At 45.5% G+C, this 26,825-nt stretch overlaps 1 protein-coding gene across 2 annotated transcripts in view; it reads right to left on the reverse strand.

The window, feature by feature from the left end:
• The window catches only part of LOC138510377 (coiled-coil domain-containing protein 171-like), a 3,784,015-nt gene that overhangs the window by 2,293,468 nt on the left and 1,463,722 nt on the right, over positions 1-26,825 (reverse strand). For both annotated transcript variants that reach the window (XM_069625990.1, XM_069625991.1), the window contains one exon: positions 16,877-16,964. In XM_069625990.1, coding sequence (XP_069482091.1) covers positions 16,877-16,964 — 88 coding nt within the window. The remainder of the gene's footprint in view (positions 1-16,876; positions 16,965-26,825) is intronic.

Below are 26,825 nucleotides of genomic sequence, written 5' to 3' on the forward strand. Positions count from 1 at the left end.
CAGGAACTACCAGGAATGTCTGCCTCAGCTACAGCCGCCTCTCCGTTTTAAGGTACTGTGCAAATCCGTTTGTACGTTTCGCTCAGCCACGGTGAAAGTGTTTGAAATCTTTCTCCAATCCGAGGGCTTGTCCTTCTCTTTTCTTTGAATTAACTTTTGTACCAACCAACCTCGTCCGGAATCTGTGCCACAAACATTACCGCGAACTACCCAGAACTGTGTGATATTGAACAAAAGACTTTTGACCTATTGACTTTGGCCCTAAGCCTTTTCTAGCTTATCTCCTCACTGTAGTCTCTCTTGTTCAACTGCTCAGAATACTTACCTGTTGGTTTTGCCTAATTGTTGATAACGTTGTCTTTCCCTTCCTTTTAAATTGCTGGAGTGCCATTTTGCTCCCACTTCATTTTGGGAGCCTAACTTGTCTAGAATTTAAGGGAAGTGGTGTGGTGTATTTATGATTGTGATTTTGACTTGCTTAGAATAGTGAAATGTTATACAACTGTTGAGTAAATAAATATATATTCTTTTACTTAGAAACCTTGAATCAGTGTTTGCCTGAATCATAGTAATTGCTGTCCTTTGTGTAACTATTTGTACTGCTCACTTGCTCTTGAGATAGGTCTGGCTGCTCCGCTACTGCTACCACTATAACTGTGTAGTACAGGCTTGTACCAAAGGTGAAATTGTACTGTCACTTGTAGTCTTAATTGTGTGTAGTGTTCCCAAAGGGTACTGCATATAGTTCTGCCTAACACTGGTGTACAGCGGTGAGGATAAAAGTATAGTAATTTCCACCCAAAATAGGAAACACAATGGTGCCGAGACTTTTATACGCCGACAACCTGATATTACTCGATCTTACTCAGGTCGGTCTGGAACGACAACTTGCCAACCTGACAACTTACATTATCGAAAATAATTTTGAGATCAATAAATCAAAAACTAAAATCACTGTGGTCAAAGGCAAAGAATTTAACCGCTCAATTGAGAGCAGTCGATAGAAAGTACGGCAAATTCTCACTCCAACCGGCTATCAATTTTACAAGCCCAAGTGTTACGTTTCCCACGACGCGCCCTGTTCCTGCCAGACAACCCACAGGCACACGTACTAACCCCTCTACACTTCAAAACAAGGGTATCCCACGCACACATTCTGGCATACGGAGGTTGCGGCCTCTCACCCGTTATGCCAGAACATGGTCTTTTGGATCAGGTGTTTACCGGCCTTCGCATCGCTGGCGTCTACAATGGAAACATCTGCTGACCCGCAACGTTCCACGTTGTCAACGAAGATCTACACGTCACGTGATCGGGCCAAACGTCACGTGACGATAACACCTCACGTGACTGCATCACCTGACGCACGTCATATGACCATTCCAGCATCAGGTGACCTTCCCTATTGGCTTAAAAGGCGTCCTGAAATCGATAGCGTTGCTTCACAGCTGTTTACCTTCAGGACTTTACGGCGCTTGTTCGCATGCTTGAATCTCGTTACTACGACCTCGGATATTGTCTACTAAATTGCCTTGTCTACCGGATTGCTTTGTCTACTTCTTGCTTCTTACACGTTACTAGACCTCGGACTCTGTTTACTGGATTGTTCTGTCAATCCCTGGCATTTGTTACCTGACCTTGGTTTTTTGGAATTGGACTGTCTTACGGATTTCGTTTTGGATTCAGTGACTTTGGCCATTGGCCTCCTGCTAGGCGTTTGCCTGACCTACATTAGCACAAGCCCCGTGTGTGCCGCCATCCAGGGTTTGGATACCACTCACATTCCACACCGAGAAGCTCACCAAGCCCTCTGTTCCGGGTTTCACTGCCTCTTCCATCAGGGTGTCACCTCCAGTATTTCTAGGTAAGAGGTGCTTTATCTCCTTGCTGGGTATACCTTGTAACAATCGCACATTATCTGATAACCACTCATTGCCTTACAGCGCTCAAGGGGTCCTTCTGGCAGCTCCCGGTTCCAGACCTGACGGCTCACAAACAAAAACCTGTGGCCTCAAAGACTGCACAGGCATTCTATACCAATTGTCTCTGTGGTACTTGGGGACGGAAGCATTATTAATCTGCACGACCATCAAGATCTTAATAGTCTGTGAAGCCTTCTGGTCGTGCTGATTATGGAGGCCTCCGCCGGGGACCCTGTGACCGCTTTAATGCAGGCTGTCGCGGCCCTTAGGACCGACATGGCCGCTGCCACCTCTGCTATCCACCATCGTCTCGACGCCTTACAAAGCACACACCAACCATTGCCCGCTGACGCCGAGTTTGGGGATCCCAACCCTCCTGTCCAGCCTGCCCCTACTCCACCTCCTGCTCCCACTCCTGTGTTACTCCCGACTTCTTTTTCTCTGGCTGCCCCAGAACGCTATCAAGGCGATCCCCGTAAATACCGTACCTTCATCAATCAATGTAAACTTCACTTCTTATGCAGACCCCAGGCCTTCCCTGACTCTGTTACCAAGGCCGCCTTCCTTCTATCCCATCTATCTGGCGTGGCAGCCACATGGGCAAATCCATTCTTGGAGAACGACCATCCTGTTTTATACGATTTTGAACTTCTAGTGACTGAAATAGCGAAGGTGTTCGATACTCGTTATAGGGCACAATCACGAGACCTGGAGCTTTTAGAATTGTCACAGGGTAAACATTCCCTAATTGAGTACATCACTCGGTTTAACCAACTCGCCGCGGAGACATCCTGGCCAGAACAGAAAAAGGCCATTGTCTATTACAGAGGGTTATGCAATACCATGAAAGATGCCCTCGCCGTGGTTCCATCCCTTCCTTACGTTTTCTCTGACCTGGTCGATCTCACTTTACAGCTAGACGCTCGTAGAACCGAGCGTAAAACAGATACGTCCTTTTCTAGCCTGCCTCCTCCAGGTTCGTCTGCCACTGGCGCTGAACCCATGCAAATCGGTGGCATTCGAAGTCCTATAACCCCAGCTGAGCGAGAACGCAGGAGAACCAGTAACGCCTGTTTTTACTGTGGTATAAGTGGGCATTATGTAAAAGAATGCCCCCGTCGACCTAAAAACAAGACTCCGGATTTTCCGAAGGCTCGCCCTTGAGAGCGGGGGCACCGGCGAGCCCATCATTGACCCCCACTGAGCCCATGTTCGGCTCCATCAGGCCCATAGTGGTCCATGCATTGTTGAAACCCACTAGGGACATTGTGCATGATGTACGCATCGTGATTGACTCAGGGGCCACTGGCTGTTTTATAGACATCACATTAGCTCGTCATCTCAATCTGCCCCTGGTTCAGAAAGAACATCCTGAGCATGTACAAGCAGTTGACGAAACCTCCTCGTCTTCTGGCCCGATCAGATACCAGACTGCTCCTTTGGAAGTGGTGATTCAGAATACCCACAACGAAACCATGTCTTTCGACCTTATCACCACACCCCAATTCGGCATTTTACTCGGTTTTCCCTGGTTAAGACAACATAATCCCTTGATCAATTGGGGAACTGGGCAGGTAACGTTTGAATCAGACATATGCCAACACTTCTGCTTAACAGAACCCGACTCACTAACCTCTCCCTCCGCTATTCTTGGGGATGCGTGCTTCCATTTTCACTAAGTTAGATCTAAGGGGGGCGTATAATCTAATCCGTATGCGTCAAGGAGACGAATGGAAGACGGCGTTTTGCTCCCGACAAGGGTTGTATGAGTATACGGTAATGCCCTTCGGGTTATGTAACGCCCCTGCCACCTTTCAGCGCTTCATTAACGAAGTCTTCTCTGACATCCTTGACATATATGTTGTGGTGTATCTGGATGACATACTGATATTTTCATCCTCCCTGGAAGAACACGTGTCAGAGAGGTCCTATCTCGCCTCAAAGACAACGCCTTATTTGCTAAACCAGAGAAGTGTTTGTTTCACTCGAAGGAGGTGGACTTCTTGGGGTTTCATATTACACCCGGCGGTCTTTCCATGAATTCATCAAAAGTCAGAGCCGTTGTAGAATGGCCTGCCCCGACCACCATAAAACAACTCCAATCCTTCCTTGGTTTTGCTAATTTTTACCGGCGTTTTATCGCCGGTTTTTCTGCCATTGTTTCCCCACTCATGACCTTAACCAGCCCTCTTGTTCCGTTTTCTTGGACACCCGACCATCAGAAGGCGTTTGATACCCTCAAGTCTAGGTTTACCACGGCTCCGGTGTTGCAACACCCAGACCCAGAACTCCCGTTTATCCTAGAAGCCGACGCCTCCTCTTTCGCATTAGGGGCAGTTCTTTCACAACCTTGTCCATCTACCGGCCACCTACATCCAGTCTCTTATCATTCCCGGAAGTTCACATCAGCCGAATCCCATTATACGGTGACCGAAAAGGAATTGCTAGCCATAAAAGACGCCCTCCAGACATGGCGTCATCATCTCCTCGGGGCAAAACATACTGACCATAAGAACCTGCAAGACCTAGCTACATTGAAGTGCACAAACAGCAGGCATGTGCCTTGGCATCTATTTTTTGCTGCTTTCGATTTCATCGTGAAGCATAGGCCTGGCCTCTCCCATGGTAAGGCGGATGCACATTCTCGTTCCCCTGGGGGGGATTCTTTGCCTCTGTTTCCTGATGCAGTGTTAGAAAAAGGTCACGTCATCTGTGTATGCACGCCATCCCCTCCCATTCTTACCACTATCAAACACTGGGTCTCCCAACACCCCCATGCCTTAACAGAGTGGGACGTTCTACTTCAGGAGGGGTTGCCATTTATTCAAGGTAAACTTTTCCTCCCCACTAGTGAGATTCGCAATCAGGCACTCGCCTGGTCTCATGACGCTGCAATCAATGGTCACCCGGGGCAAAAGCGCACCCTAGAATTGCTACAGCGGTGGTGCTGGTGGCCTTCAATGAGAAGAGATGTTAAGAATTACGTTAACACTTGTTCGATCTGCGCTCAATGCAAACCATCTAGAGGCCGACCTCTGGGATTGCTTCAGCCACTACCGGTCCCACCCAAGCCTTGGCACACGATCTCTATGGATCTTATCACTGATCTTCCCCGCAGACGGGGTTACAACACAATCTGGGTTATCGTTGATTCCTATACAAAATGGCCCGCTTTATACCTTGCACAGGAATACCTTCTGCCCCCACATTGGCCCGTCTATTTTTCCAATCCTTTTTCTGTCTCTTTGGTCTCCCACAGGTTATTGTTTCAGATCGGGGTTCCCAGTTCACGTCCTGTTTATGGCGTGCCCTTACTGGACTACTGGGTATTGATTCACGCTTCTCCTCCGCCTATCATCCTGAAACTGACGGGCAAACTGAGAGGGTGAATCAGGCCCTGGAGCAGTATTTACGCTGTCTTACTCTCCAGTACCAGGATTCTTGGCTTGACCTACTCCATTTAGCTGAATTTGCATATAACAACTCATGGCACTCGTCTACTGGTTTTTCCCCCTTTTACTCTTTGTATGGCCAACATCCTCGTACCCTTCCCCTTCCTGATTTGCCCTCCACCACTCCTGCTGCCGATGCCTGCGCCCGCAACTTGGTCACAGTCCATGCCCAGACTCTTATCCATCTACGCGAGGCTCAGGTGGTAATGAAAGCCAAAGCGGACAGGAAGCGGGTGGCAGCCCCTGAGTATCGTGTGGGGGACCGGGTTTGGCTCTCGACTCGACATTTGCACATTCCTGGATGTCGCAAACTGCTGCCGCATTTTGTCGGCCCCTACAGAATTACTAAGATCCTGAATCCTGTGGCTTTTCGCCTTTCCCTTCCACCTGCTTGGCGGATCCACCCTGTTTTCCATGCCTCACTCCTCAAACCCTGTCCTGCCCCTAACCGACTCAATGCCCCTCCTGCCTCTGTTTCTGTCTCCTCTCCCGATGAGTATGAGGTCAGTGCCATTTTGGGTTCTCGTTTCTTCAGGGGTCGTCTTCAGTATCTTGTGGACTGGGTGGGTTATGGCCCTGAGGATCGCTCTTGGATCCCTTCCCGTGATGTACACGCTCCGGTTCTGGTTGCCCGTTTTCATAGGGATAACCCTTCCAGCCCACGGGGTCGTGGGCCTTTGAGGGGGGAATCTGTTACGTTTCCCACGACGCGCCCTGTTCCTGCCAGACAACCCACAGGCACACGTACTAACCCCTCTACACTTCAAAACAAGGGTATCCCACGCACACATTCTGGCATACGGAGGTTGCGGCCTCTCACCCGTTATGCCAGAACATGGTCTTTTGGATCAGGTGTTTACCGGCCTTCGCATCGCTGGCGTCTACAATGGAAACATCTGCTGGCCCGCAACGTTCCACGTTGTCAACGAAGATCTACACGTCACGTGATCGGGCCAAACGTCACGTGACGACAACACCTCACATGACTGCATCACCTGACGCACGTCATATGACCATTCCAGCATCAGGTGACCTTCCCTATTGGCTTAAAAGGCTTCCTGAAATCGATAGCGTTGCTTCACAGCTGTTTACCTTCAGGACTTTACGGCGCTTGTTCGCATGCTTGAATCTCGTTACTACGACCTCGGATATTGTCTACTGCATTGCCTTGTCTACCGGATTGCTTTGTCTACTTCTTGCTTCTTACACGTTACTAGACCTCGGACTCTGTTTACTGGATTGTTCTGTCAACCCCTGACATTTGTTACCCGACCTTGGTTTTTTGGAATTGGACTGTCTTACGGATTTCGTTTTGGATTCAGTGACTTTGGCCATTGGCCTCCTGCTAGGCGTTTGCCTGACCTACATTACCACAAGCCACGTGTGTGCCGCCATCCAGGGTTTGGATACCACTCACATTCCACACCAAGAAGCTCACCAAGCCCTCTGTCCCGGGTTTCACTGCCTCTTCCATCAGGGTGTCACCTCCCGTATTTCTAGGTAAGAGGTGCTTTATCTCCTAGCTGGGTATACCTTGTAACAATCGCACATTATCTGATAACCACTCATTGCCTTACAGCGCTCAAGGGGTCCTTCTGGCAGTTCCCGGTTCCAGACCTGACGGCTCACAAACAAAAACCTGTGGCCTCAAAGACTGCACAGGCATTCTATACCAATTGTCTGTGTGGTACTTGGGGACGGAGGCATTATTAATCTGCATGACCATCAAGATCTTAACACCAAGATTATTCCCTCTTTGACGTACGGTATGGATGCCACACCTACAATCCCGTCTTTACTATGGCAAAAACTTGAAGGTTTTATCTGGAGATCGGTGCTGGGTCTACCAAACTCTACATCAGTAGCACCGATAAGACGGGAACTTGGTCTTGTGTCCCTGAAAGCAGTGGTGGACCATAGTACCTTACAGTTATACAGGAAAATCATACACCCGGAAAGTCTCGAAATCTACCGCATGTTCGCAGATGAGATTGCTAGAGGTACCAATCATTTTATGAATGAGTGGGCCAAGGCCCAAAATCAAAAACTGCAGGAAATTGCTTGCACTGAGGAAGAATTGAAGAACAACCCGGTAAGGATAAAAACAAAATTGGAGTGTTTGGAATGGATCACCACCAACGAAAAAGCAACATCTACCAAATTACTAGCCCATCTCCCTATGACTATAAACAAATTGAAAGAACCCGTGGTGTACTGCAAAAGATATCCAAGCAAATCACTTATGAGAACCTTATTGAAAGCACGTCTTAACGTCCTTCCGACTGAGGAAATCCTAGCTATTAGAACGGGATCCAAGGTAAAAGCCTGCAGACTCTGCAAAAATCTCGAAACGACTGAATCTATCAGACATTTGCTGATGATTTGCCCAGCACTGCATCAAGCCAGGATAGCCTTTTTCAGTTCCCTGCTGGTAAATTCATTCGCCAGTAACGAAGAAACATGGTGGAATCGTCTTATTACAGGCAACAAGATCCGATGGCACACGGCGTCTGCAAAGCTTTTGAACATTGCAATGGAAAAGATAAACTTGAGCATCGCCACAAAAACAATATTTACTAGAAATACTGACTGACTTAATCACAGATCGTCATTGTTCTATTTCTTCATGAAGCTTCTTGAATGAATATGTTCTTGTAAAAATCTTAATGATTATAAACACGTAATAAAGAAATTAAACAAATTTAAATTACACTTAGAGTGCTGCTATTACCTTGGATCAACTAACCACAAGGCTAACATCTCTAAAAAGCAACAATAATCATGTCTGATATGGAAAGCCACAGTCAGGAGACCCCCCTGAGTTACACTGCTGATTATTTAAGAAACATGTGTAAAGAAAGGAAACTCTCTGGCAAAGGCAAAAAGATTGAATTAGTTGAAAAGTTGTTAAAGAGTCAAAGTCTAGGGAGTGGGTCTGAAATACCCGACTCTCTAGCAAATGTGGAAAGTATTGAGGATGATACAAGTCTATTAATGATGAGTTGGAAGAGGAAGATGTGTCTCTTAATGTAGGCCACCCTGGCCCCTTGCCTGCTCAACAACCTCAAACCGTGTCCACTGGGAACCCCACAGGTCCTACACTCAGTCCTGAATTCATTGCTCTAGAGAAAATGAGGCTTGAACTGGAATTCAAACGTTTAAATGATCAAACTGAACAAAAACACCAAGAACTTAAGCACAGAGAAATGGAGTTGAATCATGAACTTGAAATTAAAAGATTGTCTCTTGAAAATGCTTCTCTCCCAGTATTCTAGGTCTTCCAGTCCTAAGAGACCCTGTATGGCTAAAGAAATTATGGGTATGTATGAGGTTAAGCTTGATATTTTGGATTAGTTGGCAATGTTTGAATATAACCATGGTATTCAAGGTCTCACAGGGAATCAATTGCTTCCCTGGCTCTTCTCTAGGCTACCCACTGTTGCATCTGATGTTGTAATGGAGTTGGAGGAGGTAGATAGGATGGATTATGAGTATGTGAAGCTAGCTTTAATTGCTAGATTTGGGAAGACCCTTTCCCAGTACCTTAAGAGGTATAGGACCCTCAAAAAGCATGATGGTACCCCTTGGGCTACCTGGGTATGTGAGTGTTTGAAAAACTTAGATGGTTGGATTAAGGGTTACAAAGTAAACACTTATGAAGGAATGAGAAATCGTGTTATGTTGTAGTCTATTTTCGATGTCTGCTCTCCTGAGCTCAGACAGCACTTGGCTGATTCTAAGGAGATAGATCCAAAGAAGCTAGCTAAGGCTGCTGACTTGTGGGTTGCCAACAGGGCTACTCACAAGGATTCTGGGGCTACTCAGAAAAAGGATGAGGGGAAACAACCAAAGAAAGACAACAAAGAGAATTCTAATACCTCCAATCCAAAAGAGGGCCACAAACAGCAACATAAGGGTAAACCACAAGGGAAACCAAATCAGGCTAGTGTACCATCTGCACCCAAACCAGATGGAGGTCAGAACAAACCCGCATTCATCAAAACATTTGGGAAATGTTATGTTTGTGGGTCAACTGACCATGTGAAAAGGGATCCCAGATGTAAGGGTAAACCTTCAGGGGTCCACACTGTCTCCATCAGAGACACTGGAGCCAGCATAACTGTGGTGGATGATTAATTTTTCAAGGTGGAGGATGTTGCTAAGGCACCGAAATGCCTCACCAAGTTAGCTGGAGGCCCTGTGCAAATGCTTCCCCAGTTACCAGCTGTCATCCAGTGTAATGATATGACTGTCAAGATACCTGTTAGTGTGCAGAGTGAAGTGCCTAGGAGAGTCCTGTTGGGTAATGACCTTAAAACTCTTGGATTTGTGTCAAGCACCCCCAGGCCTCCCAGTAAAAGGAAACAGGAGCTCACAAGGTCTGCAAGGGAGAGAACCTTGAGAGGCTCTCCAGAGGAGCTGATGGATGAAAATATCACTCCCACTCCACAGGAGTTGCTCACTGATATTTCTAGGAAAATAGAGGCAAAGGGGAAACCCAAGACGACCAGGAGAAATTCAGACAGCACCCCTGTGCTACAAACAAGGACATTACCAAGATTGTCCAAAATCACTCCTGTGACTACTCCACCTGCTGAGGCAGAGTGTGAAGTGCAACCTTGTGTGGTTGAGCCAGCATCTGAAGAGTCAGATCTGGAAGAAGACACTGGGCCTCATTACGAGGTGGGTGGAATGGGTTTACCGGCAACGGTAATGGTGCCGGTAAACCCATTCCGCCCTATTACGAGGTTCCCTTGCAGGACCAGCTCAGAACGTCTGGTCAGACGAGACGTCCTTTACGGGTCACGCAAGGGGACCAGGGAGCTAATAACAGGCCTGTTAATAACGGGCCCGTTATTAGCTCCTTCCCCATTCCCATTGAGCCCTATCGGGGCTCAAATGGGAATGGGGATGGGTTTTTGGAATGAGGAATTACCGGGTCCTCCAATGTTGGAATGCCCCGGTAATTCCTCATTCAAGGAACCCGGACACGATTTTGGAGGCAGCCATGGCGCTAATAGCACCATGGATACCTCCAAACTCGAAATGAGGCCCACTGTCTTAGTTGGAGATCTTGACCCTGTTGAACATCCTGATCAGAAGTCTTTACTGGCAGAAGGTGGACCCAACAGGGCAGACTTTAGCAAAGGACAGAGAGTGTCCTACTCTTGAAGATCTTCGACAACAGGCTGCTAACCAACTTGATGGGCAAGAAGTTGGAAAGCACAGGTTAAGCTGGGAAGATGGCCTCTTCTACAGTAAACCAACTGAGTCGACCCCTGGGACTGCAAAAGAATGGTAGTGCCCCTTGCTAACAGACGCTAGTTTCTACAGTTAGCCCATGAAACACCTTTGGCTGGTCACTTGAGTTTCAAAAAGACCAAGGAAAGGCTCTCTCTCTACTTCTACTGGCCTAAGATGGGTTCAGAAGTGGACAAATTCTGTAGAAGCTGTCACACTTGCCAAACCTCTGGCAAGAGTGGATCCAAGAATGTGGCACCCCTGGTGCCTCTCCCAGTGGTGCGAGTTCCTTTTGAGAGGGTGGGCATTGACATTGTCGGTCCCCTTGACCGTCCCACATCTTCAGGGAACCGATTTATCCTGGTTGTAGTAGACCATGCTACAAGATACCCAGAAGCCATACCTATGAGAACTGTTACCGCTCAGGTTGTGGCTAAGGCTCTACTTGGTATTTTTACCAGAGTAGGGTTTCCTAAGGAAGTGATATCCGACAGGGGATCCAATTTTATGTCCCACTACATGCAAGACATGTGGAAAAACTGTGGTGTCGTTTACAAGTTCTCTACAGCCTACCATCCACAGACAAATGGGCAGGTAGAGAGGTTTAATCGTACTATGAAGAGCATGATAGGTGCTTTAGAGGAACCCCTTAAGAAAAAGTGGGACCTTCTACTGCCATGCCTTCTCTTTGCATACAGAGAAGTCCCTCAGGAGGGAGTGGGTTACAGTCCCTTTGAACTTCTCTATGGCCATCCAGTCAGAGGTCTATTGGCCCTGATAAAGGAGGGGTTGGTGAGTGCTCCTTCCCCCAAGCCTGTCAGAGTTACTATGTGATAGGTCTCCAGAGGAGAATGTCACACATGATGGCAGAAGCAAGTAATAACTTGAAAGCAGGTCAGGCTCTGGTCAAGCATTGGCATGACCAGAAGGCCAACATAGTTGAGTTTACTCAAGACCAGCTTGTACTAGTTATGGTGCCAACAAGGCAGAGGGCCTTGCAGGACAAATGGATAGGACCCTTCAAGGTTGTGGGCAAACCTGGAGAGGTGAACTAACTGGTTGACTTAGGCAGACCTAAGGAAGCTCCCAGAGTCTTTCACACCAACGGTTTAAAGGCTTATGTCTCGAGACCGGAAGTAGGACCTTTGCTTTTAGCTTCAGCTCAAGAAGAAGAGGAGAGTGGACCTCTACCTGACCTCCTCAGAGACAAACCTTTAGATGAACAGATAGAAAGAATTAATCTCTCTTCTCAGCTGACTTATGAACAACAGGAGGAGTGCAAAGTTCTGTTGAATCAGTTTGCCTCCCTGTTTTCACTATCACCAGGCTTGACCCCTTGGGGCCAGCATGATATTCTCACTGGTGACTGTTTACCTGTCAAAAGAAGGGGTTACAGAATGTCAGAACATGTGAGATCCCACATTAAAAGAGAGGTCAACAAGATGCTTGATCTCGGGGGTATAGAGCCCTCTACCAGTCCATGGTCTAGTCCAGTTGTTCTAGTACCAAAGGCAAGATCCAAGGAGTTGAGATTCTGTGTAGACTATAGAGTTCTAAATGCAGTCACTAAGACTGATGCCCATCTTTGGCCAAGGACAGATGAGTTGGTGGATAGACTTGGTTCAGCCAAGTACCTCAGTACATTTGACCTGACCTCAGGCTTTTGGCAAATAGCACTGACAGACCATGCCAAGGCGAAAACTGCATTTTCTACCCCAGCAGGCTTCTACCAGTTTAAGCCAATGCCTTTTGGACTAAATAATGCACCTGCTATATTTCAAAGGATTGTTAATCAAGTTCTGAATGGGATGGAGGACTTCTGCATGGCATACTTGGATGACATTGCAGTGTTCGGCCTTACATGGAAAGAACAAATTGATGACCTTGAATATGTTTTGCAGGCTCTTGAGCAGGCCCATCTGACCATAAAGGCAAGCAAATGTCAAATTGGTCGGAGTAAAGTGGTCTACCTTGGTCATGAGTTACGAGGAGGTGAAATAAGGCCATTGCCCAGCAAAGTACAAGCTGTGCAAATCTGGGCCACCCCTACTACTCAAACCCAAGTGAGAGCTTTCCTAGGCCTCACTGGGTACTACAGGAATTTCATTGAGAACTATGGGACCATAGCTTCTCCTTTGAATGTGATCTCGTCTCCAAAATTCCCTAAAAAGGTTATATGGAATGAGGAGTGCACTCAAGCCTTTGAAAACCTGAAGAAAGCCCGTTGTCAAGCTCCAGTCCTAAAAGCTCCTGATTATCACCAAACCTTCATTGTGCAGACCGATACCTCCAATATAGGTATAGGTGCAGTCCTTAGTCAACTGGATGAGAAAGGTAGGGAGCACCCCATTTGCTTCATCAGTAGGAAACTGAAGTAACCAGAAACAAGGTGGGCAACCATAGAGCGTGAATGCTTTGCCATTGTATGGAGTCTGAAGAAGTTTAGACCATACTTGTATGGATCTACTTTTGTGATTCAAACTGACCACCAACCCTTGAGACGGATAATGCAAATGAAAGGGGAAAACCCGAAACTGCTAAAATGCTCAATCTGCCTGCAAGGGTTTGATTTTACCATTGAGCACAGAGCAGGATGTCACCACCAAAATGCTGATGGTCTCTCTAGGATGTTTTATAACCTACTAGGGGTAGAGATTCACCCAGGAGTAGATTAAATCCTCCTGTCCCTTAGTCCTGGGGGGGTGGGGGGGAGTGTTAGGGAGAATTCTCATAAATGGTTGATTTTCCTTACCTAAAGAGTCCCCCAGCAGCTTTGCTGGATTTCTAGGATTTATTTTTTTCACCTGGTAAGAGAGTGAGCTTTTTTTCCTATTCTCACGTGTTGCTTTTTTTCCTATTCTCACATGTGTTTTGCTATGTGCATTTCTACTTTTTGTGTGATCTTCGGCACTGGAGCCTCACCTACTCCATGTGCACCACGTTTTGTGTGTGTTACACAGCACCTTCCATGCAGTGACACAGGGTTGTCTTTGAGACTTCCCACTGACTCCATTTTTCTGGGGCTGACTACTGTCCCCCAGAAACACGTAAAGTTGCCATTAACTTTATATAGTCACTTTAAACCACAGACCCAGTACACCCCATCTTACATGGAGTATTGAAAAGGGTTAACTCCTATCCCTTTTTGTCTGTACCTCTTGGGGCATTGTATTGCTCCCTCAACATTAAGACTTGGCTGGTGGCAGTGGTATCTACCCTAAGTTTCCTACCGCAATTATCTTATATAACGTGGTAATGTTTTAGGCTATTATATTAGCCTCGAACATAAACCCACTTGACCAAATACATTTTATTTTGGTTCCGACTGGGTTTAGTCGCCATTTCTTTTTGTTAAAGTCTTTCTCGTGTTTTTCTCTGTGCACCAAACCGGGGATGACTCCTTTGTTCACTGTCTTTTTGCGGGCTTCTGCAAGAAGCCCTCCTTAAGGCGCCTGATAGTCTAGGTAGGCAGGATGTGAGGGCGGGATCTTCGGACCCCTGCCATGGGTTCACTTGGTAACCCAAGGCGCACTCTTGTCTGAATGGCTAAGGGGACTGGCCTTGCCAGGCCAGCCACCCTGCTGTGTGATTGACAGCCAGGCTGTATGCATGGGGGAAAACTGCTTAAAAAGCAGATCTCTGGGACTGGAAAGACAGAGTCGCCACTGGAACAAAAGAACCAATGAGGAACTGGAATAACAGGACCCATACAACGACTGAACCACCCGGTGAAGCCCTGCTGCAGGTCCGAATCTCCAAATCCGACGACAGAGAAGTTCCTCGAAGAAACTTCTTCCCTTGAGCTGGTGGGACCAACCAGTTCGCCCAAACTACAAGCCAGGACCCCTCCTCTGGTCGAATTCGCTGTACAGAGCTACAGTGGGCCGGCTAGCCAGGAAGGTTGGACCCTGCTTGGGTTTTAAGGAGCGCACCTTTTATTAGTTGTTTGGCACTGCTGCTGGTTTCTTCCCTGGGCAGTGCAGGACCCTCCAGTCTTCCTACTTCTGATCAGTCCGACAGTCGCTTCAGAAACTGTGAGCCTGCAGGAACTACCAGGAACGTCTGCCTCAGCTACAGCCCCCTCTCCGTTTTAAGGTACTGTGCAAATCCCGTTGTGCGTTTCGCTCAGCCACAGTGAAAGTGTTTAAAATCTTTCTCCAATCCGAGGGCTTGTCTTCTCTTCTCTTTGAACTAACTTTTCTACCAACCAACCTCGTCCGGAATCTGTGCCACAAACCTTACTGCGAACTACCCTGAACTGTGTGATCTTGAGCAAAAGACTTTTGGCCTATTGACTCTGGCCCTAAGCCTTTTCTAGCTGATCTCCTCACTGTAGTCTCTCTTGTTCAACTGCTCAGAATACATGCTTGTTGGTTTTGCCTAATTGGGGATAACGTTGTCTTTCCCTTCCTTTTAAATTGCTGAATTGCCATTTTGCTCCCACTTCATTTTGTGAGCCTAACTTGTCTAGAATTTAAGGGAAGTGGTGTGGTGTATTTATGATTGTGATTTTGACTTGCTTAGAATAGTGAAATGTTATACAACTGTTGAGTAAATAAATATATATTCTTTTACTTAGAAACCTTGAGTCAGTGTTTGCCTGAATCATAGTAATTGCTGTCCTTTGTGTAACTATTTGTACTGCTCACTCTTGAGATAAGTCTGGCTGCTCCGCTACTGCTAGACACTATAACTGTGTAGTATAGGCTTGTACCTAAGGTGAAACTGTACTGTCTCTTGTAGTCTTAATTGTGTGTAGTGTTCCCAAAAGGTACTGCATATAGTTCTGCGTAACACACACCACCCAGACACCGCACCCACAGCCCCGGGCTTCCTTCACTAGCGCAGCTCCAGCCAGGCTGCAATCAAGCAGATCTCTGCTTCCACAAATAAGCAGGCTTTGGGCTTTAGACAATCGGCACTGTCGCTCACGGGGTAGTATACTCCCTGAATATGGAGTCGAGCAAAGGCAGGATGAGCGCTACTTATCAAAGGAGTTTTGTGCCATTCGACAGAGTGCACCAGCTAAGCAGCCATCTTGCTTGGCTGCCCAACAGCACCACCCAAATGTAGACTATCTTTGGTGTTTATGAAAATCAAGTCAATACTATCCAGCACTATGGGTGAAAGTGAAGGCAAAAGCGTTCTTTGGAATGAGAGAGACTTCCAGTGGACACAGCAGTTTTAATAGACTTAGAAATAAAATGTCCTTAACAATAAATACCCCTGTGCAGTCCGTGGCCACCCAAAAAGTGATTTTCCATCGTCCCCTTCAAACTAACAAACTGTAGAAAATCGTTCTTAATAAGTTCCTGGTTGTTGTGTGTGTCAGTGCATCCCGGATTTTTTTAAAAGTTGTCGAATTAGTTACTGGTACGTGCTGTAAAAATGCAGTAGCTGTTTGTTTTTTTAATTTTTGCATAACCACATGTGGCTCAGTTGCCGAACAATGCTAACATTTTTCAAATTGTTTTCTGAGGCAAATGTGCAGATGGTGGATGATGAAGGTAGAGAAATCCTTTCCTCGCACAGTTTTTGTGACTGAGAAGCAGCACACAATACCTAGGCAGAATTACAATTCAGCCCACGCTGATGGAAAAATACCAGTCATAGTTAATTACGTATTCTCCTATAACTTCAGGTTTACTTTCAATATATGAAATACAGTTTTACAGCAAAAAAAAGCGTCCTTCTATTTGCGAGTCTCTATTCTGACCCAAATGAGTCTAACAGTATACTGTCATCCGAGAACATGTTCACTAGATGTCTTAAATTAAATGCTCGAGCTCTACTGTGTATAAAGGGTGTTACAAATGTACCCAAAAGGTACCATAATAAGAAAAATAATAAATTAAATATCTTCATTGTTTTACAGACTCGTTTGGAATATTTGACCTTTAAACTACTGAAGGTTGCTTCATAATTTTGCTTAGTTCAATCAAACATCTGTTCCCCTTGCAGGTCTACTGTATGGACTTCCCTCTGCTGGGTTCAGTGCGCGGCAAGCAAGACCTTTCTTGTCAGCTCGTACAGACCTTCGCACTTGTATTTCAAGCTCTAGTATGGAAACAGCAGGCCCAAGTTCCATCATCGTTTCCCTGCCAGATTGGCCACTTGACTGCTGTGAAATCCACCCCCGTCATGCCATCAAATCAGACCATGTGCAGAGAAGGGAGTACAAGAGCAATGTGCACAATTCCCACCCAGCAACGACTTTGCAACACTGACAGATGCACCTGTCATTTTACACCTTCAACTAACCTGGGTGGAGGTAGCAACACACGAGCGACTGCAAGCCTTTGTGGTATGTTCTGTATGTATCTTCAGAGGTGGCAGTCTGCCTCTTCAGCTTTTTTTATTTGACAGAAGGACATACAAAAGAGCGGAAGAAAATCCACAACAAAGTGTAAGTTAGATACGGAATCACCAAGTTCACAAATCATGTAACAATCGGCCATTTAGATCACAGAATTATTTGTGAAATGTTTACATTGACAAATGAACTCAACATGACAACTACATCCAATGAAAGAAAACAAGTGTCTGAAAAAAACCCACTGGGGTCGGATGTGTTTTGAGTTGTATCAGCCAGCAAAGCTGGGAGTTTTGTTTGTTCACTTTTCGAGCATTCCTGGAAGTGCTGAAGTTTACATGTTTCGACAAGCTGATCAGTAACATTACACATGTTTGCTGATGCCAAATTTCAGCTGTTGGCCAAATATCAAAGTCAATCTGTATACAGCATTCCTTGCCTGTAAATTGTGAGCTAAAATGCAAACGCGACGTGTCAAAGTCTGGCGAACAAAATGTTTACCAGGCAGTTGAACATCCAGTGCTTCATTTGTTTGCCTTAGCGGGGCGAGAGATCTGGATTTCTTTTTGGTTGGAGTTTTGCGACTGCTGAACAGCATGTTAAACCATTATACATCGTTTTTAGTGCGTGAAAGGGTGAAAGAAAATGTTACATTTATGAAGATCTTTGCCGTGGTGAATTTAACAAAATGTTATACAAAGGACCTAATATAATTTAGCGCCAGATTTCTTTAAAAAGACAGGTCTGAACTACTAGCCAAACACATCAATGCATGCATCCGACAAAAGTGTCTCATTAAGCATATATGGAATTTTTGTTAGCATACTATTTTGGGTGTCTGTGCAACTGAGGCCACAGTGAACCTCACTATGCAAATAAGTGGATAGCAAGAAAGCTTCCAGTAATGTAAAAAAAATGGGCCAAATTATACATTTTAATGCAATTTTTTTAAACTATGGTGGATAACCAGCTTCAGAATTGAGACGCTTACAAAGGAAAGTTTATGTAACAAGTAATTACTTTAAAATTTGGTATAGAAGCCAGAAATAGTCTTATTTCACTGCAGGAAAGATAATTAATATACCTACAAATAGCGTTCTGGGTTGTATCCGAAGCAGCTGCTTTGCAAAGGGGTGGACTGGGATGAGATAAATACTGCGGGCAGGAGGACAAGCACGGTAAACAACACTTCCAGAAATGACAGTGCTCAGCCCGTTTCAAAATAAATCAGATGCCTGAGCACCCCACGGCCCTTGCACAAATAAATCACTGGACATGGGGTGGCGTTGGGTAGAGTGGGGTAGTTAGGTGTGGGGTAGGATGGAGAGAGGCATGATTAGGATAGTGTAGGGTGGGGACAGGTGGGCATGTAGTAGGTTGGGATTAGGTAAATGTGGGGTAAAGTAGTGTTACATAAGTGTAGGGTATCGTGTGTCTGTGGGCAGGTGTGGGAAATTGTAGGTGGTGGCAGGCGTGGAGTAGTTTGTGGAAGGTAGGCACTGGATAGGGTGGAGAAGAGGGTGTGGGTAAGAGTGGTGGTAAGTTGGACATGGCAGGCTGTGGGTTAGCATGCATAGGTTAGGATGGAGAAGGCTAGCATGGGGCGAGGTGGGGTTGGCAGAGTGGAATAGGGTAGGTGTAGGCAGACATGAGGTAGGGCAGATGTAAGTAGGGGTATGGTTGGCAGATGTTGGGTGGGGTGAGAGTAGGCAGGCACGGTGTAGACAGGCATAAGGGAGGGTGCAGTAGGATACAGAAAGGCAGGTGTACGGTAGGGTGCATGTAGGCAAGCATGGCTTAGGGTGTGTGTATGCAAGCCTGGGGTAGGGTGGGGCAGGATGCAGGTAAGCAGACATGGGATTAGGTGGGATAGGTTGTGGTAGGCAGACTCAGGGCAATGCAAGGTAATTAGGTGTGGGCAGGGTGGGAGAAGGATGGCATAGTGTAGGGTTGGGTAGGCGGGTGTGGGTTAAAATGGGGTTAGGCAGGTGTGAGGTAGAGTCATCATACCCTGCTTTGCCAGAGCCATTCCAAAGCGGGTCAAATTGTTCACCTGGGGCTGTGGCAGGGTTGATTGCATGCAATTATAACTAATTAAATAATAACAAATGGAAAAATAACGAATACAAAACAATTAATTCTAAAAACAAATTTCTTTTTCGTTGTTTTTTGGGGAGGTTCCCCCCAAACCTCTCACCTTTTTTAAATAATACTTTTCCCCCACCCCAAACCACTATTCCCTCTCATAACCCCATTTTTAGTTTTTTCCAGAATTCGTTATTTTGGTACTAGTTGTTTTTTCATTCGTTATTTTTTCATTACTTGTTTTGTATTCAATATAATTACTGCATACCAGCTGGGTTTGTTGCCTCTACTGGTCTCGATGTCCCTGATGGAATTGCCTACCCAAACGTTTAGGAAAGGGAGTAGCAAGACGGCCCGTAAACAGCAAACGTTAGCTAAAAGGAAAATTGCACACAAGGGGAAAGGGAAACACGTCCTGCATGGCAATTTAACAAATCTAGGCCAGACAAGGATACAAACAGTAGGAACTCAGACAGTAAGCACAAATACATCTAGTGGGGCCATAGGAACAACAGAGCCTCATAATTTGAGATCAATGGTCCGAGAAATTATAGTAGAGATAGAGGAAAGTATTGTCTCCAAAATGGTGAAATGGCTGAATGAGGTAATGGGGGAAATTAAAGAAATCAAAATTAAAGTGGCAGATATGAGGCTCACGAAAGGAGAAAAGTCCAACTCCATGTGTAATACAGCTAGTCACAAAGATATCCCCCGAGCACAAACGAACGTACAGCAGATGCGACCATCAAGTAATCAGCCAAGCGAGAGTAGGGCTTAGTGTGACCAGTGGAGGAGGCGGCCCCCATAACTATGGGGGGGCCTAGGACTATGGGTCCTGCAGATAAAATTGTGCAAGGACAGGTTTATCCTGACAGAAGAGGCCAATGGAATATAGACCCTGTGTACAAAAATCTGCAAAGAAAAATAAACAAAGGACCTCCCCTAATAGGCCAGAACACTATTGCAGTGCATAAACACCCTGATTACGCCCATATGGGGGAAGTTATGAACAAGTCAATAAGAGATCTGGGCCCATCCGTAGTTATGATTAACATTCCACATTTGAATAAAGGAATGTTTGAGGAGCCTCATAAATGAATGTATCCATTGGATATGGCACACCAAAGGCTGCCTCTCGATAATAAGTGACATAATATCCTGTCACAGGGCACATATCCCCAACTCCCAAAATGATTACATCAAGGTGTTCTTACGTTCATGAGCTCAAGACGAAGGTCTCCTGAGTATAGACCGTAGGGCTTATTCTTCAAATATTACTAAAATAGCCCTAGAATCACCACAATTTATTTCCATGATTAGGGAGATGGGCAACCCTGAGAGCAGGGTGAGTAAATTACCTATTGAGGGTATACAATCGAGAGAAAGAGAAGCAACCTTGCAACCGTGTGAGCATTATGGCGACACAGAGGTTGTAGATTGACTGGAAGAATGGGATGAATGCCAGAGGGAGGGGTGGGATACACCATGTAATCCTGGAACATAGCTGGATTGAATAGATTAATGGATGATGTGAATTGGTACGCCTTTGTGAAGGATTTTGATGTAACTGCACTCCAAGAAACGTGGGCCATTGAAGCTGTCCATTTTCAAGGATACCAAACCTTCCAGGTTCCAGCAAAACAGGGCCCAAAGGGAATACCAAGTGGTGGTCTAACAGTCTGGGTAGATGTCAGCTTGGGGTGGAGGGTAGCTGAAAAGTCTACAGGCTCGGAAGACCTACAATGTTTGTCTATCGTGACAAGGGAAGGAGAACAAATAGACATGTATAATATATATAATAGGCCCTAATCCCAATTAGGAATGGCCATGCTAACCTGCCTTAAAGCAAGTATTAACGTGGCCACTAGAGAAGGAAAAGCAGTGATTGCAGGAGATCTCAATCTTCCGATAGAACGACTAGGAATATTGGAAGGTCTTTGGGAGGACCAGGACTATGCCTGGGATATCCCAGATCTGATTGCAGGCCCTCCAGTGAGAACACATCCTCTGGCGATAGAAACGGACTGTGTGTTCTTTAACTTAAATCTAACAGCCTGTAATGGACACTTTCCCAAATATCAGCCTGCTAAAATGACTTTGCATGTGCACAATGGGTCGTCTCTCATAGACTATATCCTTGTCACAGGAGAAGATTGGGCCAAAGTGAATGACTATGAGATTAAGAGAAGACCCGAGAGCGAACATTATCCTTTAAAAGTGCAAATTAATATTACCAGGCTTGTGAACATAGAACATCAGCACAAGGTCAAATGTTGGCATTTGAAGGTCATTCACACAAATCGATTAAATGGGTGAAAGTAATTGAACAAGATAACAAACCAAACCTATACTCTGCTATAATGTATAACTTAGAAGCCATTTGTGACCCATAGTCTACTGAAATGTTAATATTGGAAACTTATGAAAATCTCAATGAGAATGTATTACCATTCACCTCAACCACCAAGGAAAAGATTAAAAAAAAACCTTCACAAAAAATGGGTGGTATGATGAGGAGTGTCGGGAAGCAAAAAGCAAAAAAAAATATTATGGCTTGTATAAGTGCCAAGGAGGGAGTAAACAAAAGTAAGTTGCGATGGGCCTGTGCACACTATAAAAAAATAGTACATAATAAAAAGAATGAATTTGTGCAAGTAAAGTGGAGATCCATGTTTGAAGCCCTCCAAAGTAAAAATAACATACTATTCTGGCAAATGGTATAAGTGTCGAAGAGTGGTGACAACATTTTGAAAGTTTCTATAGAGGTATGGGGGACGAAGTAGCTGAGCCCATAAACAGCACGAAGGACAAGCCACTAAGTGTTGATTATCCGTCTATTACACTAGCTAATGTAGTGGAAGCTATCAGAACACAGAGGGGTGGAAAGGCAGCAGGACCTGACCTCATTCCGGGAGATCTGTTCACGGATGAGGTGCAAATTTGGGTGCCCGTTTTGTGTAAAGTGTTTAATGTAATTTTAAGGCAACACGCAGTCCCAGACTCATGGTGTAAGGCCACGATAATCCCCCTGTACAAAAAAGGGGGGAGGAATCTTCTGGCAAATTATCACCAGATATCCCTTTTGGATAGGGCAGGCAAATTGTTTGGAAAAATCATCTTAAAATTCCTACAAAATTGGGCCAATAGTAACAACCTCATAAGTGATTTCCAGGCTGGATTCTGTAAGAGAAGAGACATCCTAGATCGCTGTTTCATTCTTTTAATGTTTTTTTTTAAGACTTTATTTTTGGTCATTTTAAACAACAAAACACATTACAAAACTAAGCCATGTGATCATGGAGTAGATCATGGCCTGGCATTGTCCGTCCAGCATGTATTTCTATTATGATTCTCACTTAACAGTCGCATGGAAAGGAGAGATTCTGAACACAGAGTCTGTGATTTGGAGATAGTTTGGTGGGGTTCAGTCTGCGGTTGTCAACAGGTAGCTAGCGTAAGGTCCCCATACGTCCGGTGGTCTTGCATGTAAGGGTAAGGTTTTGATGAATATGTTTCCATGTCTTCACAGTACGCTATGACTTGTAGCCATGATTGTGATGGTGGGGGTGTCCTCTCCCCCAAAACATGGCAATGCATCTCTGAGCCAGTACCAGCAGCAGGCCGGCTAATCATCTCATTGAGGGTTGTAGGTTTCTGGTGTACCCTAGCAGTGCCACTTTAGGACTTTATTCAAGTTGTTCCTGTATTATTGCTGAGGTCTTGTCTAGCACCTCCGTCCAGAATCCAGAATATGTATGACCAGTCCATATTGTCTATTGTGTCACCCAGTGTTGTTTCCCATCTCAGTTTTGGCGTGGATGGCTGGTTCGTGACTATCGGCAGTAGGTCTTTATAAATCTTGGATACCAGCTTCCCTTCTCCTCGTGTCTGGATCACACTGTGTAAAAGTTGCCATGTTATTGGTTAAGCCGGGAATGAAGGAAATAAGGATTTAAGTGTACGTTGAAGGCGGAAATATACAAAGATGTCTAAGGGGGAGTTGGCTCCTCGTTCTCGTGTCTGATGGATTGTCAGGAAGTGTCCATCGACAAACCAGTCACCCAATGTGGCTATCTGTAGCTTGTCTGCCCATTGGAGGTATATTCTATCAGATGTAAGGGGAATTCCTGCAATTAATTTTGCGGAGAGGAAAGAATCTGACTGTGATGTTGCTTTTGTGTGCGATGCTGTTCCATATTTCATACGTGGTCAGCACTACATTCAGGGTTCTTGGTGGTACTCGGAGTTTCCCTATGATGGCTGCACGAAGGAGATTGGGGGTCACCAGGGCCCGTTCAACCTGGACATGCGGGAAAACCGGTTGTGTGGCATACCAGTGACCTAGAAATTGCACCTGCGTGGCCCAGTGATAGCATTCTAGGTCAGGCAGTGCTGGTCTCTCTGTGTTCTACACTGCTGGATTACGAATTTGCACACGTTTAAGGCAGCACTGCGAGCCACCTGCTCTTGCTGCTTCAGCTGCTACGAGGACGGAAGGCGGACCTCCTGATCACGTGACTGCTGCACGTGACCTCGCAAGGAGGTTCTTAACCAGCACACAGCCACCCTTGCGGCGTTAAGCCCTGGAGGCAGTAAGGGCTGGAGCTGCTGTTTGATTACTCACAGGTCCGTGAACTGTGCAACGGACCTGTGAGTAATCCAGACTGCGGCTATGAGCTGCCACTCCACTTGATTGAACTCTAACCAGTATTTAGGGTAAGGGGGGAGAGTCGGACTCTGGCAGCTCCTTAAGCTGTCGGGCGTTCCTTACCCTGATACTGAGTGCATCTTTAGTTGTCTCCTGTTTTCCTGGAATTATTATCCAGCTTATGACTTTTAACACAATATTATAAAGGCATACTTTTGCTATACTTCCTATCTATCTCCTTGATTTTAGCAAAGGATCTATATTAATCTGTGTTTTATATTTAACTTGTTCTTGGGGTAGTGTTTCGTGTTTTTTTTAGCCACTCCCCTCACTCAGTGCATTTTGAACTGTTTGCTGCTTCACTGCTTCTAGTACCTGTGCTCCCTACTCTCTGTGATATTTATCCCTCATTGTTTGGATGACACGCAAGGGAGTTAGGAGCCAGGCCAATATGGAGGCTTCTTTTGCTCTCCTAGACTCTACCATCTCTACGAACCCTATTCCTACCCCTTTGGGTAAGCCACAACACCCATTAGTAGAGAACTCCTTGTATTGTCCTCTACTAAAAAGTGTGGCCCAAGCCCAAATCAACTCACAAGATAGGTCTGCTTTACTCAATTTGATGGGTATTATCCCACGTACCCCAATCAATAATAGTTGCATCTTCTTTGGAAAACAAGATATCTCCATAAATGCACAGGAAGAACGACTAGCAGCTGCTATAGCTCTGAATTTGGAGGAAGCTGTTTCCCGATCTAGGGCAAGGGAGGGTACTGATCGCCCGAATAATGGTACGGTGAACACTACACCCAACCCCTGACCAATTACAACCTAGGTTGCCCTTCCGTTTACCAAAGATGGATGCCCCTGACAGGAACTCTATGGTACCTCCTGTGCTATCTAAGGAGGTGATTGATCTACAGCACCCTCCCCCTCTAGAGGGCTCTATGAGCCATGTTGGTCCTTCTGTTAAGCTCACACCGGAGGTACCCTCCACTGATAGGGAGGCTAACTACACTTCCTCTATTCATGTCAATCTTTCTGCTATCTCTGTTCCTACTGCTCCTACTTTGACGGTGAGTATTTAAAACTCCACTTACAAAATCTTTACTTCACACACCCAAAACAAAACCTAGTATGGGTACACAGGGCAAGCCTATTCAAGGGAAAAAAATCTCCAATTTCTTTGGACAAAGGACTGCCACGAGTACTCTCATCAAACCCCCACATTTAGTTTCTAAAGTGGCCTCCTTGGACCATACGCATCTGGCGAATGTAGCAAAGAAATTGGAGACGGAAGATCTTGCTGATAAAGATATCGATGATATTAGCAATATAGCATGTGCAGACAAGGCATTAGCTGAGAGCCACTTGGGATATAATGCTATTAATGCTAATAGTGTAACTCAGCAAACTTGTGATGCCTCCTATTTGGGTTCCCCCTCAGAACTCACACATTTTATTGATGAGTACACAGAGAAGCAAAATTGGCTAAGAGAAAGGGGTCTTCTCCCAGATATACAAAAGGACCATGTAACTGAGTCGTGCATCCACCATACCCTTAAAGAGACAGACGTCAGAATAAAATTAACTCAACCTACTTTATCTGCTCTCAATATGGTTCTCAGTTCGTTTGTGAGTTTGTACGATAACATTTGGTCAGAGGTTAGATCTCAATCTCTCCTCCTCTCTGAAATCTATACTAGGCTAGAAGGCCTAGATAGATTTGAAGAGTTGGTTAAAATTATTAACGAGGATAACCCCTCATTAACAAAACAGTGCCCAGACCCTATTCCTCCCAGCCAATCCTATATGGAAGGGCTTCTGGTAAATAGAGTCCCCATTGTGGAGAAAGATAATACTCCGGGGTTCGCTCTTAATATGCTCCAAGTCAATACTGTCCCTCTTTGCCTGGACAGAGGTTCTGGTGATCAACTTTCTTCGATCCCCCCCTCAAACTTTGAGGGCTTTTTAGTGTATCCTCCTGATGCTAAACTTTGTGTCACTCCCATTAAAGTGATTTCTAATCCTTTGGTGGAAAAAGTCCAAGAGGGGTTGACTCCCAAGCTCCCTAGTTCCACTTCCCAGGGACTCTATGGCAAACCTATCACATCGGAAGCGGTTGAATCACTAAATGGGGACACTGCTGTCCCCCTTCCTGCCTCTATATCAGCTCCTCCTTTGGAGAAGTCCCTTAAATGTATCGATCTCACTAAGGAAATGGTTTCCTTAAAGGGCTCTGCTCATATAGGTAACAAAAAATATATCCAACAAATAAAGAAAACAAAAAAATCAGAAGAATTTGAAAAAAACTAATTCTTTCTCCAACAAATTCTTTAAACATCTGTTCAAGGCATGTGCTCCCTTGGGTGTTACAACTCCTTCCCCCCGAAGGGGGTTAAGACTCTGGGGGAATCAGTGATAACCGATACCGCTATTTCTAATGCGGCTGTTGTCGTCGTAGGTTTAACTTCTGTTTCCATTATTCCGGCTGCTTCCGGTCAGTTCGAGGCTTTGCTAGGGAACTCTTAACCCAAAGGATACAATTCCCCATGAGGAGGTGGGCAACATAATTCAGGGGGAGCAAACTCTTGATATATGCCATCCTAAGATAAGTTTAACTCATCCGGAGCCTCCAAAGAGCATTGCCCCAGTTACTTCAAATACACAAATCACAGGTAACCCCTAGCCTCTTGATCTGACTGCAGATCCCTCAACTATTACGGGTACTTCTCAAACTGGTATAAACCCTATCCATTCTGAGCCCTCTTCTATCCCGCTAACGGTGAATCTTGTCAATCTTGACATGGTGAAACAACTATTTCAGGACCTTGTGAACTCAAACTCACTTACTGGGGTGGACTGTAATTTGACTTCAGGCTTATCTCAGGTTAGGGCTACCATCACTACAACTCTTCCCCTCACAGATGGTCACCCATCCTGTCAGCCCGATGGTCATTTGACCAGCACAGAGTCTATAATGGGAGAGCGTGTTATGGGATTTAGACCAGTGGAGGGTCTCTATGCGCCCAACTTTTTTAACTCTGCTCACTCAAAGCCCTTAAGTGGCTCTGTAGGTCTCTCCACTGAGCCTGAACTTACCCAAAATGGGAATTCTCCCACTCCGTATGAAAGATTACTTGTGGGACCCCATGTTACCCAAA

Source organism: Ambystoma mexicanum, chromosome 6p (assembly GCF_040938575.1).
Source record: "Ambystoma mexicanum isolate Mex_15411 chromosome 6p, UKY_AmexF1_1, whole genome shotgun sequence".
Taxonomy (NCBI): Eukaryota; Metazoa; Chordata; class Amphibia; order Caudata; family Ambystomatidae; genus Ambystoma; species Ambystoma mexicanum.